The sequence below is a fragment of the Morone saxatilis genome, unplaced genomic scaffold (assembly GCF_004916995.1).
Source record: "Morone saxatilis isolate NCDOM2014 unplaced genomic scaffold, NCSU_SB_2.0 Contig24, whole genome shotgun sequence".
NCBI classification, from domain to species: domain Eukaryota; kingdom Metazoa; phylum Chordata; class Actinopteri; family Moronidae; genus Morone; species Morone saxatilis.
Window position 1 is genome coordinate 5,427,656 of NW_023339807.1, and position 14,194 is coordinate 5,441,849.

The 14,194-nt window shown below is 41.3% G+C and overlaps 3 protein-coding genes across 3 annotated transcripts in view; 2 read left to right on the top strand and 1 right to left on the bottom strand.

Moving 5' to 3' along the window:
• The window catches only part of usp45 (ubiquitin specific peptidase 45), a gene marked incomplete in the record, with an annotated part of 28,651 nt that extends 20,506 nt beyond the window's left edge, over positions 1-8,145 (bottom strand). Inside the window, 6 exon segments of the mRNA XM_035671918.1 lie at positions 4,149-4,249; positions 4,670-4,770; positions 6,115-6,284; positions 6,761-6,871; positions 7,829-7,867; positions 7,952-8,145. Coding sequence (XP_035527811.1) covers positions 4,149-4,249; positions 4,670-4,770; positions 6,115-6,284; positions 6,761-6,863 — 475 coding nt within the window.
• A 614-nt stretch (positions 8,146-8,759) lies between these two features.
• Positions 8,760-10,520, top strand: tstd3 (thiosulfate sulfurtransferase like domain containing 3). The gene is made up of 4 exons (XM_035671922.1): positions 8,760-9,053; positions 9,183-9,350; positions 9,803-9,962; positions 10,447-10,520. The coding sequence occupies exons 1-4, from the start codon at positions 8,915-8,917 to the stop codon at positions 10,502-10,504; spliced, it is 525 nt and encodes a 174-aa protein (XP_035527815.1). The 5' UTR covers positions 8,760-8,914; the 3' UTR covers positions 10,505-10,520.
• A 2,424-nt stretch (positions 10,521-12,944) lies between these two features.
• The window catches only part of zgc:172323 (uncharacterized protein LOC564165 homolog), a 6,201-nt gene continuing 4,951 nt past the window's right edge, over positions 12,945-14,194 (top strand). The window contains exons 1-3 of the mRNA XM_035672883.1: positions 12,945-13,168; positions 13,404-13,563; positions 13,762-13,911. Coding sequence (XP_035528776.1) covers positions 12,945-13,168; positions 13,404-13,563; positions 13,762-13,911 — 534 coding nt within the window. The remainder of the gene's footprint in view (positions 13,169-13,403; positions 13,564-13,761; positions 13,912-14,194) is intronic.

Here is a 14,194-nt window from a genome sequence, read left to right on the forward strand (position 1 = left end):
AGAGGAAAATTCAATGGAGACATCAATCCCGGGAAATTGAACACAGGAACAAACTGGACAAATAACTGTTTCTTAAATGACTTACTGTTAGATGCAAGTTCTAACGTGTAAATGTGGTTGCCAGTGCAGACAAACAGAATGTAAATATCCTGGCTATAAGCATATAATAACCTTCCTACCATGACAGCACCCAATTCAGCGCACTGGGCTCAGGCTGTAAAAATACGAATTTCATGTTTTGGTTTAAAAAAAAAAAAAAAAAAAAAAAAAAAAAGAAACATACACCTTGTTTATTTATATTAATAAGGTGTTCTGCAGACAGGCACCTTTGCCGTTTCATAAGTTGAGTCAAAAAGACATAAATCCCCAACTTATTTATTTTTCCAACAACATGGAAAATCAGCCAGGTGATGCAACTTTCATGTGTTATTGTGACTCTGGTAGTGTGTAAAGTTAAGCATGTAGGTATGCATTGACGTATGGATGTACAGAATGCGTGTACAGTATGTGCATGTGTGTGTGTGTTTGAGAGAGAGAAAGACACAGATGGAATTTAAGAATAATGCACCGTTCCCAAATCTTTGCGACTTTGACTGTGCACTTCATTGTTGTCTCTGTCTATGAAGATATGTCATTGTGTTTGTGCTTTGGGAATGAGGCAACTCTGAAGAAAAGAACAATTCCACAAGTTTGAGAGGAAGCTGAAAAACAGTGTGCAGGTGCTCAATGCTGTGACAACTGACTTTGATGATTTCAAGTGTTGGTTATTTGTAATGGTTCTTTGCAACGTAATATAACCAGGACCAGATTTGACAAGATTCTTGCTTGTATGTGGATCTGTATCGGTAATGTAGAGCTATAATCATAACATAAAAAATGTGAATATATCTTTAAACACTACTCACCTTGTAAAGCCATTTCTTTATTATTTTTTAGCCACATGGCCCAGCTCTAACAAACTAACAAATGCAGCTTTACTGTTTTATTACCTATATCCCTCAAATATATTTAAAATATGGAGCAGACTCTATGGAGCCCTGAAGTCCATTGAGATGATGGTTTCATCTCCTTAATTCCTGTCTTTTTTTAAAAAAATAATTAAGATATAAAATACAAACAAATACAAATAAAAATACTTTTGAATACTGTTCATAGTATACATTATTCTTAATAGATCCTTTATATTTTTACACTATGATTTTCCAATCAAATCAAATGTAATGTTACTCTTACGTCAGTCAAATACTGTAAAATCACCTTATTGTTAAACAAATACTACAGTAATCCCATAATCTTAATTTTCCTGTCTCAATTATTAATTAATATATGATGATGGGATGATTGTAGTAATAGTATAAAAATACAGTGATTTTACAGTACTATCTAAAGACAAGACATGAAACAAGTTCACAAATAAAAGTTACTAACTTGTGGGCAGAAGATTAAAAATATCATGTTACAGGACTTCAGGGTAAGACCCGTTGTTTTATAGATACAGCATTCGTTTCGCCCAATGTTTAGCGCAACCAGTACAATGTCAGGAATCTATGAAATGAAATAAGTATCATAATGTTTCTATAATCTATGTCTGAAGATAATATACTGATAATGTACTGAAGACAGAGAATCATATTTTAAAACAGACCTAGCAATAATTATTAGCAATAAGCTAATAATTGTAGAACTCATTCTTTAAGTTGCTAAATTAAAAACAAAAACACACAGTAGAGAAATATAATGGTATGGCAATATAACAATTGATAACAATCATCAACCATAAAACAAGAAAGAATTGACTTCCAATAAGAAACAAGCTCTGATGCCTATTCAACATTTTAATTTGCTCCACAAAGACTCCCCAGCTGTGTTACAAACTGGAGTCTAGCTCCCTGAGGTCAATCCGCTTTTTAGTGGGACTCTGGTACTTGAGCTGAAGGCCTTGATGGTGATAGAGCACCGTTAATCGACTTTCTTTCTACCCTGAGCTGTTGTTGTGCAAAATTAATATAGATTCTGAACAAAAAAACCTTGCTAGGGGATCTTTTGTGGTGGGGTCTATAGGAAAAACAGTACAACAGCGGCTTCTTCTGAAAACATGGCCTTCATACTGAAATGCAATTTTACAAGCTCCTCAACAGACAACAACCGCCTATTTTGCTGCAACAATGGCTGCCCGCCTCTATACCCATTTGGCCGACCGGTGTGGAACAATTGGGTGGCAGCAAAGGTGACAGGTAATTTAAAGATGCAAAAGGGGAGATAGAGACTGTCCAGCTCAGCAACCGTTTCCAACCAATGCGGACCCCGGGTTGGCACCATGTCCACTAAAGGACAGCTCTACAAATATGCACATATAAAACACAAATGTTAGGAATAGCCCAGAAACTGGAAATGTCTACATTTGTCAGTCAACTGTATAGTAGGTCTAATTTCTAAATACTTCTGTTCATTTCTTGTACTCTGTAAGGTCCTACTTGTCCCTAATTCTCTGTGTGCCGGAGTATAGCTGAGTAACACAAACTATATAAGCCCTCTTAAAAAACATTTTACTCATAGAATCTGCAAATACCTCAGGTATATAATGTACTAATAAAAGTTATTCAGATTCTGTTCCAGGGAGAGCGTGTGCTCTCTGTTGCAAAGAATACATTGTACCATGAGAAAAGTTTACTACCAAAACATAAAACTATTTTTAATGGCCAGCAAACGTATAATATAGATCAAAAGAAAATAGGGTATTTGCTTGAGTTGATCATTATTTTCTACATTCTGCGTATGTGTATCTGTGAGTGTGTGTCCACTGAGAGTTAGTGCGCTCCAGCTGTTAGAATCCAGTCGCTCTGACTTGTTGAGGACCCTGGCTCCCACTAGTGCAGCACACAGGCCCAGAGGTGGTGAGACATACAGCCGCTCGACAAGGGAAAGCAAGGGACAGAAACAGATAGCGATGGAAAGACAAAGAACAACAGGGCAGTAGCTGAACCCCACGCAGCTGCTCTTGTTCTTCAGGGAACCCAGCCGGGAAGCATCGCTGAAGCGCTTAATTCCTCTAATGTGTGCAGTCATGCAATGTGCAGGGTAGGGGTGAGGGTGGGGGATTGCTACAGCATCAATCCCGCAACTCTGAAGCTGTGGCAGGGAGGCTGATGGTGGACCAGCCTGACTGGGCCAGGGCGCCTGGCCTCTGGCCACTGGCAACTGGGCCTCGCTGAGGCAGCCATTGAGACCGAAAGTGGCGCTGCCCACCACCCTGATGAGCTACAGCCGGTTAAGAGGCCTCTCAGCACTAGGAGAGGTCAGAACAGAAGGTGCATGAGTGTGTAAGTACAGAAAGGGGGTGGGTGGGGGTTAATATGGTTGACTGACTGGGCGAGGAGGGCTCAGGTTGTCTGAGTAGGGTGAGAGCGCATACAACTGATAGTATGCAGTCAGGCTGTCAAGTATGAACATGAACACAACCTGCTGCATCACAACTCAAAATCTTCATATGATTTTATGGTAAGTAATATGCAATATTCTGTATATATTATGTGGGGTTTTTTTACTTGTTAGTGACATTTACACTGCTCTTCAGTGTTAAAGGTGTAGTATTCTAAATTTATGAAAGCATTAAAAAAATGCTTTGTGAGCCCTGTGAAGCTTAGTAAATCAAAGAAGCAGTAGTTGCATCCATGGTGGTCTCACCCATCACACACATAGGCTGTCTGTACACTGATCACACAGGTTAAATCCAGGGATTCAGATCATTACTGCCACCAGGGGGAGCAGGTGTACTGCAGTCAATTCCTGGCAAGTAAATGGTTCACTGACATCAACTAACTGGAACCTACGTGATCAGGTTAATCTGTATTACAGTTACTCTGTTCAACAGTACTAGTAACATGACAGCCAGTAAAAGTCTGGTATACAGTCAAAGTTGGTCCATAGGGGTACTGCGGTTCACAAGTGCAGATTATTACTCAGAATTACCTATCATTCATATCTGATTATAATAACAAGTTTGATGTGTTCAAGGCCGATCACAAAGTTGCTAAATTAAAGGAATCACTTCACCATTGCTGAAATTGCGTGTGAGTATGTGTGTATCTAATAAAAGCTTTTTTCAACATTAGTAGGGAGCCTGACCTCTGGGAGGCCTAACACCTTACCTGATGTTGCCTTGACAGAGTGCTTTTGTAAGAAGTCCAGGGTCTGAGCCAAAGCCTTCTTGTTGCAGTGAGTGGAGAGCTCCTCATTACATTCAAAACACCTGTTACAATGAGAAGGGGCCAGAGACAAACACAGAAAGGCTTTAAGTTACAGAGACATTTAAAAAGCCCTTAAGTAACTAATGCTAAAATAAATCATTCTTTGAGACCAGAATTACTTGGCTGAAGTGGAAACCCTTTATAAACACAATCAAATACAATAATGGAGTGACACCAGGTTCTTGGTAAAGACATTATTCATACAACTAAACTGGTGTAAAATAATATGTAGGTTCAAGATCAGGCAGACCTTTTCACAACACTCAACTACGGTGCATAAAAAACCTGCGTCTGTTGTTTTCAATGTAAGCCCACACACTGTACCTACAGTACTTCACCTCAAATTGACACACATTGGCAGCGTGTGCAGTCTTGGCTTTTGCATCATAGTTTACAATTTATGCAGTTGTGAGATTTCTCACCAGGCCTTCCACGTGCTCAAGCTGATAGTGATGCAGTGAGACTCTGGACGGAACGCCTGGTGGTGCTTGACAGCGTGCTGGATCCCTGTCTGGTTACAGCCCTGCAAGATAAAATATTTTAGTTAAAGATCTTTGTTAACAAACACAAAATACAATCAGAGCACAGAGCATATGCCCATGTTTAAAGACTATGGCTTATTTCCACCTTAATAAAGACACATTTTCATGTGGTAAATTCTCCTGTCCACATGTTGAAGTGTCCTTGGGCACAACACTGAACACCAAATTGCTCCGTATGGTGAGGCCAGCACTTGGTTGCTATCGGTGTGTGAGAGTGTGAGTGAATGAGTGAATAAACTGGAAAAACCTTGTAAAGAGCTTTGGATAAAAGCAGTATATAATTGACGTGAACTGCAGATTCACTGCAAAATTTACCCTTCATAGTGCAAAATACAATTTTACTGCTGCTGTTACTTTTTAAAGTACCAGAGTTGCATTGAAAAGGTAGACAAGACAGATACAGACTGTGTTTTACTCTCTTGTGCAATGATTGGGTTATTTAAAAGCCATCGCTTTTGCCTCCATGGAGTGAAATCCTGTAGGCTGTGATTTCAGGCATTTTCAGTGGCGTAACTGGGAAAAGTTGGGCACGCTTGTCATAGAAATAGATCATTCAAATTTTGTGATGTTTATTGCAACTTCGGCAATGTGCTGCCTTCGACACACAGCTCCAGTCGCTCACCAGGCAGCTCCAGTCTCTTTGCCTGTCTGTGACACAGTAGCCTTCAGTGTCGATAGGATATTTCATGTGACGTGTTACCAATCAGAGTGGTGACGACCGACAGAGAGAGGCGGCTATACCGGAGCTGAAGTAGCTCATTTTTTAACCCCAATTTTTGTTTCTGTTGATATGAAATGAAATATATCGTAGTCTGGAATAAATGCCATTACATCTTACCAGACTAATGCAAACACACCTTCAGTGCATTACCCAATACTTTCAAAATAATGAGACTAAATAAAGTTAAATAACACAGCACACAACAGTCACAACAGCACATGGACATTGCATCAAATGGATAGTTTGAAAAAAAAAAACTTTATATAAAGATTTATGTCATTTATGTGTCATTTCAACATAGAAAACGCACAAGTCAACATTTTACTGTAATGTTAGAGCCGGTCAAATTGGCACTAAATGTGTTGGTGGCTGACACACTGCTGACGCATACCTGCTTCCTCTCACTGATGCATAAAGGTAAACACTTGAGCAATTAAATAGACATAAAAGAATTAAAATTACTAAGATATTGACAATAGTGTTAAACTATGTTATTAATGATAATGTATCAATATATTGTTGAAATCCAGTACATTGCTCAGCCCCAGTGTGTGCTATGTATTTGTGTTTGCACTTTTTAAAACTGAATTAAAACAATTATTACCTGGAAACCACACTTTAAGCACACCAGGATGTCATGGGATGCTGCTGGCTCTCCATCAATCATGGTCCTCTCCTTTAGGCACTCAGAGCACACCAACCACACGCTGGACAGCACAGATTTCTTCACTGAGCTCAGGTCTACTGCCTTACTCACATGCTGGCAAGTCAACCCTGGACAAAAAAAAAAAAATATCCTGTCACGATAAATGAACCTTCCAATAACTTTAAGGGACCATTTTGGGATTAAATTATTTTTTGAAGGGAGGCAATGTGCACTGCACCTGGTGTACATTATACAAGAAGGAACATCCCCACTAAAAAGTGGCATATATACTACATTCCATAGTGTCGTGGGGCTTCATTAACATACAACTTATTGTCCTGGTAGGATAACTTTACAAAACCTCATAGTTCTACAACAACAAAAAAGTACTAAATGAACCTTGTTCAGTTGAAACCAGTGTTGTGTGGATGCATGTGCTTAGTGAATCACATGGTCATTTTTAAAAAGCACTATGATGTGTGCTTTTTGAGCATAACTGAAGCATTAATGCCACTCATTATCGACTGTGCTAGGACTCTACCAAATCAACCCTCACAGCACTAACTCCGTCTGTCTGGTGCCCTGTGCTACTTCAGTGACTTACCACTGACTTCATCTGATGACTCCTCATCTCGAGGTTTCCTCGGTTTATTAGTCCGCTTAGTCATATCGGCGGCTTTCAAAGAGAAGGGGTCCTTTAGCCGCATCTGGAGCTCTAGATTGGAAGGAGGAGGACCAACATAGTTGCTACTACACAAAGTTAAACCTCGACATAACTGTGATTTAACAAAGATACTTGAAGGCAGCAGTCATGTTACTCATTGTAGCACACAATACTGTGGAAAATAGCCACAGTGCAGTCCGGAAGTATTTGTACAGTAACACATTTATTGTTGTGTTGCCTTTGTACTCCAGCACAGTGGCTTTACATTGAACCAATGACTATGAGATTACAATGTGCTATTTCAGAGTGTTTACGTCACATGAACGGTGTATGAATTGTTGCTCTTTTTATCCGTAGTCCTCACTTTTAAGAAACCAAAATTAGTGGGACAAATCAAACTAAATGTACCGCACTTGCAATGCCTATGCATCCACTGACTGTGTGGGGTCTAAGCCTACATCAGCAGATACTCAGTGTCTTCCCCGGTGATGGCAGGCCTGGGGCTTTACACCTTCAGTCTAGTTTTTAGCAGGTGAAACAGCTACTCAGGTGGACTGACGTGAATCACTTCGCGACTTAGTTTGCTCTAATAATTCCATGTGAGCATGTAGGTTTAAGATGATGATCATGCTGCACTGTCCTAAACTTGGGAGGGTCATGTTTGAGACTATTTCTACACTGTTTATATGCACAAGAGACCAGCCAAAGGTATCTTCAGTCACTTGTGTCCTGTCAGATTATGATTTCTAAACAATTATACAGGAGAACTAAGCCAAAATACGTACGGACTGCATAGTATGTCACTGAGAATGAATACAGCCAAGCAAATTATTAGTTAATTTAAGGATAACTACCTAGTAATGACACGGTTAGGATGCCTCAATTAGCCCCGTTGATCCAATGTAGGTGAGCATGAAAGGCCTTTATGTCGTTTATCAAACAAATAGTAAACGATGAATGAATAACTTTTCGATCATTAGATTTGGCGAAAGAGCGGCGTGCACTCACCTCTTTATTGTAGCTCCTGTGTTGACAATGTCAGCTAACCTGAAGCCAACAGTGAGATGTCAACTCTTCCTGGCTAGCAAACAGGCTAGCTTCATTAGCTTGTCAGAATAAACAAACCATTACCTGGTGTGTTTTATCCAACAATACACGGAGGTGTTACGACATTTCAAAGCAAAGCGCAGAGTGCCAACAACGACAGAGCACTTATCTCAATAATTCTTCGTTTTTTCCTTCGACTTTCAAAATGTTGTCAAGCTGTCGGTAGCATCAACCCTGGTTAACATGTGACGCACTACGGCAGCTCGGTTTGGCCCAATGCTGCATTCACGTACAATGGGAAATCTTAAGAAAAAGGCACAGGGTCACAAGTTTTGGGGGGGTTCAATGGCTTTTTCAATGTTTTATAATACACGTGAAAAAACAGTGATACGTTTTTATATTCATTTACAGAGACCAAATATCGGTGATGTTTGTCAAGATATCAAACTCTAAAAAGAGCAGGCGTTCTACTATGATTGCAAAGTTAGCAGTATGTGTGATTTGCCTTGTCTCTCATATCAACACACACACTTCACTTCATAAAATGCAATCCACTGCCACAAGGTTGGGCAATAATTCAAATGGGATGGCGTAGTTTGAGTTTGTTTTGACCACAAACAGCTGAGGAAGCTGAAGTCGTAGCCCAGTGCCTCAGAGAACCAGGAGGAAGGGATATATTATGAAAATAATGGTCAGACGTCGACAGACGTGTGTTGTCACTGCTTTTCCTACGATCATGAATGCATCATACGTATGCATTTAATAATTACGTCGTAAATATGTGAGCTACTTCGGCAACATACTGCGTATGTGTCTTCTTGTGTGGTCTGACCTTTGAAATATTAGCTTAATGACTTGCCTTTGAGTTCGACAAGTCAAAGGAGAGTATTTTTGTCCTTCAGGTGTTCCGTACTTCTGCGCACGCGCAGGTCATTGTTGGCAGGGTGAACGTGAGGAGTGTGAATTTAATGGTCGTCTAACTCAGTATTACTGTGTAATTCAGGGTTTATGTTGACAGTGTGTTAACACAGGGTGTAACTACCACATATGGCTCTCAGGAGGTGTTGGAGGCTTCCAGGTGTTGTCCCGCGGCTGTTATGGACCAGCACCGCCCAGCCTGGGGCTTCCGTCCCGGGAGGACGAATGTCTGTGTCCAGTCTCGGCAAAACTCACCCCGGTTGCAAAAGTGAGTTTTAAATTTACAGTTGTGTTAGTGTGTTATCTTTGCTGCTGTCCGTGTGAGTGTAAACTCGTGTGTCACTGTCGTGTTGTGAAACTGTTGTTATATATCACACGCTGTTTGTTCTGCTTTCAGCTACAGAGTCGCTGCTCCGCAGGTTCAGTTCAGGGCCACCGGGCACTGATGTGAGTTATGACCAGCTGAAACAGCTCCTGGCTGGCCGGAAGTCTGTAGTTGTAGATGTCAGAGAGCCCTGGGAGCTCAGGGAGTACGGCTTCATCCCCGGTTCAGTTAACGTTCCCCGTGAGTGCTGTTCCACCTCAAATACACTGAACATCACAGATGTAACGACAGACCCACTTATTGAACCAATACACAATCGTTTGTGTTGTCTGCAGGCTGCAGCACATAAAGTCTGTCACACAAAGCATGTGTACATCAAGTAACCCTCAGGGGTTTACTATAGCTGCTTGTTTAGCTCTGCCTCAGATTATGATTGCAGGCCTTTATTAGTGCAAAGTTCTGCAAAATTGCTTCGACATTACATTTTCAATCAAATTAAAGAGACCTTGAATTCAGCCTGGATGGTAACTGCAGGAGGAAGGACATGCCTCCCAGCATTCTTTAGATAATCCTGATAAGTGTCTCTATGTACAATGCTTTGACACTACTTCTAGTTCTGTTTTGTTTGGCATAATAGCACTTAAAGTACTACTGGTAATATTTGACCTGTGTGCACTTCTTTGACATTGCAGTGGGACAGGTGAACACCGCCTTCCAGCTGAGTCCGGAAGAGTTCAAAGAAAAGTATGGTGATGAAATGCCCCAGCAGACAGATAACATCGTGTTCACCTGTCTGGCAGGGGTCAGGAGCAAGAACGCACTCAACACAGCCGCCTCGCTGGGTTACAAACAGTGAGACGGGTTCTTTGCATCTATCTGTCAACAAAATTGATTCTCACCTCATTGTTAAGTCCGCAAGTTACTAAACTAAAGATTTATTGTTGTTTATCGTTAGGCTAGGCTGGACAAAGGCTAGAGTAGCAGTACATTTTTATGGCTGAATTTGGTTAACTGAATGTCATATCTCACTGTTTTATTTTATTTTATTTCACCACTACAGTATTACATTTCTCCAGCTTGAGGTTATTGACCTCTTGTTGCATAATGCCAACCTATCATGCATTGCTCTGTTGAGAGCTGCCACATTGCCAGTATCTGAATAAGAAGTAGAGAAAAGGCTACTTAGCTTAAGAGGCTAACAATGAAATTATTAAATGCAGCATATTACTGTGTGTTGGTTTATACCAGAAAAGAAAACACAAATGCAGTTTCATTTTGGACACATCTCTATTGAAGCACTATTCATTCACTTTCTTTCTCTTTCTCTCCATTTCAGTGTTCAGCATTACCCGGGTGGATGGCAAGACTGGGTGAAAAATGAACAACATAAGTGATCCAGGGATAATGGAACAGAAAAAAACTACATTGTTATTATTTAAAGCGCTTTTTAAGAAATTACTCGAGATGAGACTGGAAAGTGAGACTGCATTACAAGCAATCTTGCAAAGGGTTTTTAAAGAGTTAATTCACTTTTTTGTTGTTTTAAGAGCCAGTGATCCTCACCTGTGAATCCCAAAGACTGAAACCAGAGGGGTCAGCGCACATGAGCAATCACATGTCTGCTGCTAAAAAACTAATGCAAAACCTTTTGTTTTAGAACTATTTATAAACCCTTTACAACTTCCAAACACACAAATATATAACCAGTGACTGCTATATAACCAGAAATAATAATGGACAATGAAGTGCTAAAGTCTTCAGGCTATCTATGCAAATGACTACTTTACTGTATATGATTGTCTTCCATTGTATAATATGAACAGTTCAACATTTCATGAGGATTTATTGTAAATATTAAAGAGCTTGTTGCTAATAGAGGGAACTGTCAGTGCAGTTGTTGCCAACATCACTCAATAAATAAAATTATAGGTTTGATTATATTCAGTTTGTGTTTTTTATTCTTTATTTTATTTTTTTACAGGTTATGTACAATATTCAACAGGTCTATTAAAAAGCACGAGAAGACATTTATTTGCATAATTTGTGATAAATGGGCACAGATTGGCTTGCTGCATGAGGTGACAGCTGCTGGGACTAAAAGATGATCTATGGCATTGAAGGGCTATGTCTAATGTCCAAAGTGTGCCAGTATGATTTTGCCACCCACCCTCCAGGGAATATTAACAGGTTCCCTCATCATCCACGATAATGAATGTGTTTGTTTTCAACTGAGTCGAATGCCTCTACTTCGGCATGTCGACCACGGCCATGGACCTTGTTCCCTATCAACCCCCCCTTTTACAGCTTAAGCTGAAAGTCCAAGCAGCTCCACACAAATTATATTCTCGTGATCAGTTTAGTCAAGATTTATGAATAGTCCAAGCACCTCATACAATTCTGAAGCAGCTTGTTGATACTGAATCACTGGAAACTGACCTCTGAGTCACTTTGCAGATGCATGAGTAAATAATCTGGCTCAGAAGTGTTGATACTATTTCTGCTTGTATGAAGCAGTATTCTCTAGCCAGGCAAAGGCAACCCCAAATGATTCTTCGTATTCGTAGTTCACCTTAGCCAACAGTTAAATGTGGGAGGTGGGGTCGTGCTGGCATTTGAAGTGTGGCTTCATAAATACTGTAATAGAAAATACCACAATGATGAGTTATTTGGTTGCAACATGAAAAGAGCTGGTTAGTGGAGATAGATTGTTCACATAACGGATTCCACCTCTCCCCAAAAGTCCCACCCTGCTGCAAGATCTGAGGTCAGTGCAAAATAATAGGTGATTGCTTAATCCTTCAAGACAGACAAGAATATTAAAGAAAAAAACATTCTACAAGTTGGCTTTTTACATAGCTTTTGGACAGGTTGTAATCTCTGTTTTGGTTATTCTATGGTTTTCCCTCTGTGTGTAAAACCTGAGTGTTTTCTATGAGGCATAATGTTGCTGACAGCTAATGTTTACTGTAAATTGTAATGCCAGTGCTGCATTTACGGACCCCTGACCAAGTGACCCTGTAGGTGTCAATAGAGAACGGCTCTGAAAAGACCTGACCACTGTTTTCTTCCCTCATATCACTGTGCCATGTCAACCGTAAACTCCAGACTACACCCCCCACCCCCTTTCTTCTGCCTCCTTATTTTCCCTCAGAAGCACTTAATTCTGATTTCTTTTTTCTGCACACTCTGGATTTTAATATGTTGAAAACAGACCAGACTAATAAGTACTAATTTATGTCAAATCTTGCCAGGGCTCTTTGTTCCTCTGCAGCCTCATCAGTTCACCCTCCAGCTTCCTGGCATTCAATTAAACTCCCTCGTCCCATCAGAGCAGATCACATCAGTGCCGCACCTACTGGCTGCTCTGACTGACCAGACCCTGCCTTCTTTTCTGTCTGCTGCCCAGCGCTGTAGTAGGTGTAGGTGGTGGATGTACCATAATCCTGGCAAAACCCATTATGCTTCTGATAAAAATGGAGAGGTTATCACACACTGTATTTTGTAGAGAGACTAATGGGTGAACCTTTCACCAATGCCGTCAGCCACCATCCCAGGCTAGCTTTGCTCCTCACAAGCTGCTGACAGATATCTGAGCAGCAGGTCAAGCCTGAATTGATGCAAAGGTTCGAGATTCCACAAGTGTTGGTTCATGAACTGGGCTGTCTTTGACAGAGCAGGGGCATGGCCTGGCACTGTGAAGTATAAAACCTGAGACTGGGTTGAGTGCAAACGAGGTGGAACAGCCGTGAGGTTTAAACCACAGACAGACCCTGCTTGACAGTTTCTTTCATCTCCCTTCAGAGAACCAGAGGAAACACATTCGTTGCCGCCACCATGAGTCGCAGCCCGGAGAGGATCTCGTCCTACCGCCGTCACTTTGAGGACAGCAGCAGCTCATCCTACCAGGTCAGGGTGTCCAGCCCATCCCCCACCAGGAGAGACATCCGTCATGCCTCTGCTGGGTACCCCTGCAGAGCCGGGACAGGCATCATGCGTGTGGAGTCAATGGGACGTAGGACCGCCTCAGCTGCACGCAAGACTCGCATGGTTGGAGCAGGGTAAGGCCTGTCAACTACAGTACATATGGACAGATGTAGGGTTTATGAGTAAGAAGGGTGTACAGTTAGATTATTATTTCCTCAGATAATGTTGTTGTAGCTTGTTTTTACCTCATGAAACTAAGTACTTCGTCCTCAAGCTCTCTTTCAAGGAATTTCATCACATGAAACATTCACATTTTCTCATGATATGCCATCTTCCCTTCCTTCGAAATGCCTCACGGTGAATGTTCAGAGTAAGTGCAGGAGCCATGGTATGTGTCGGGCCAAGTGGAGAACCTGCTATGGATCTGGATGTGGCTGCAGCTGAGAACCAAGAATTCCTCAGCACCCGCACAAGCGAAAGACAGGAGATGATCGTCCTCAATGACAGACTGGCTGTATACATTGACAAGGTAAAACAGCCTTCAAGCTAACCACATTTTACTTCTTCCATTTGCGTGTCTGTGTCTATGATTTGTCAGGCCTAGCTAAAAATGCCTCTCTTTGAAAAATGGGAGCATATTACGCTTACCTCTGTGAGCACATGGACAGGAAACATACTTGGTGCAGGCACACTCTATATCACAGAGGAGGTTTTCTTGTGCTTATAGGTTCGATCACTTGAGCAGCAGAATAAGCTACTGGAAGCAGAGATCGAGGCCTACCAGAACCGCTTTGAGAAGCCATCAGGTCTGCGCCTCCTGTATGAGGAACAGCTGAAGGAGCTGAAAAAGATTGCCGACCAGATGAGAGTTCAACGGGTGAGACAGAATCCTTTAAGCCACACATTGCCTGTTTCTTTTTTACATTTCAGGTGCTCAAGAGAGCGTAAAGACTGAATTCTATGTTTCCTGCGAGGTTTACACCTCACTGAACTGTAGAGGATCCATCCAAGCAACGATACAAGACGTCAACTTGGTGTTTTCAAGGTTCCTTACCTGGTAACAGGCTTATTTCTGGCAGGCAAATGGAGAGGTGCAGCTGTCTTCAGCTATGTTTTATGCACAGATGAGATGGCTTCATCATGCATTTGCACACACACGC

Coding starts and splice junctions, on each gene's coding strand:
- tstd3 (XM_035671922.1), top strand. CDS start 8,915: ATGGCTCTCAGGAGGTGTTGGAGGCTTCCAGGTGTTGTCCCGCGGCTG. Junction 9,054..9,182: donor AACTCACCCCGGTTGCAAAA/GTGAGTTTTAAA, acceptor TTCTGCTTTCAG/CTACAGAGTCGCTGCTCCGC. Junction 9,963..10,446: donor GCCTCGCTGGGTTACAAACA/GTGAGACGGGTT, acceptor TCTCCATTTCAG/TGTTCAGCATTACCCGGGTG.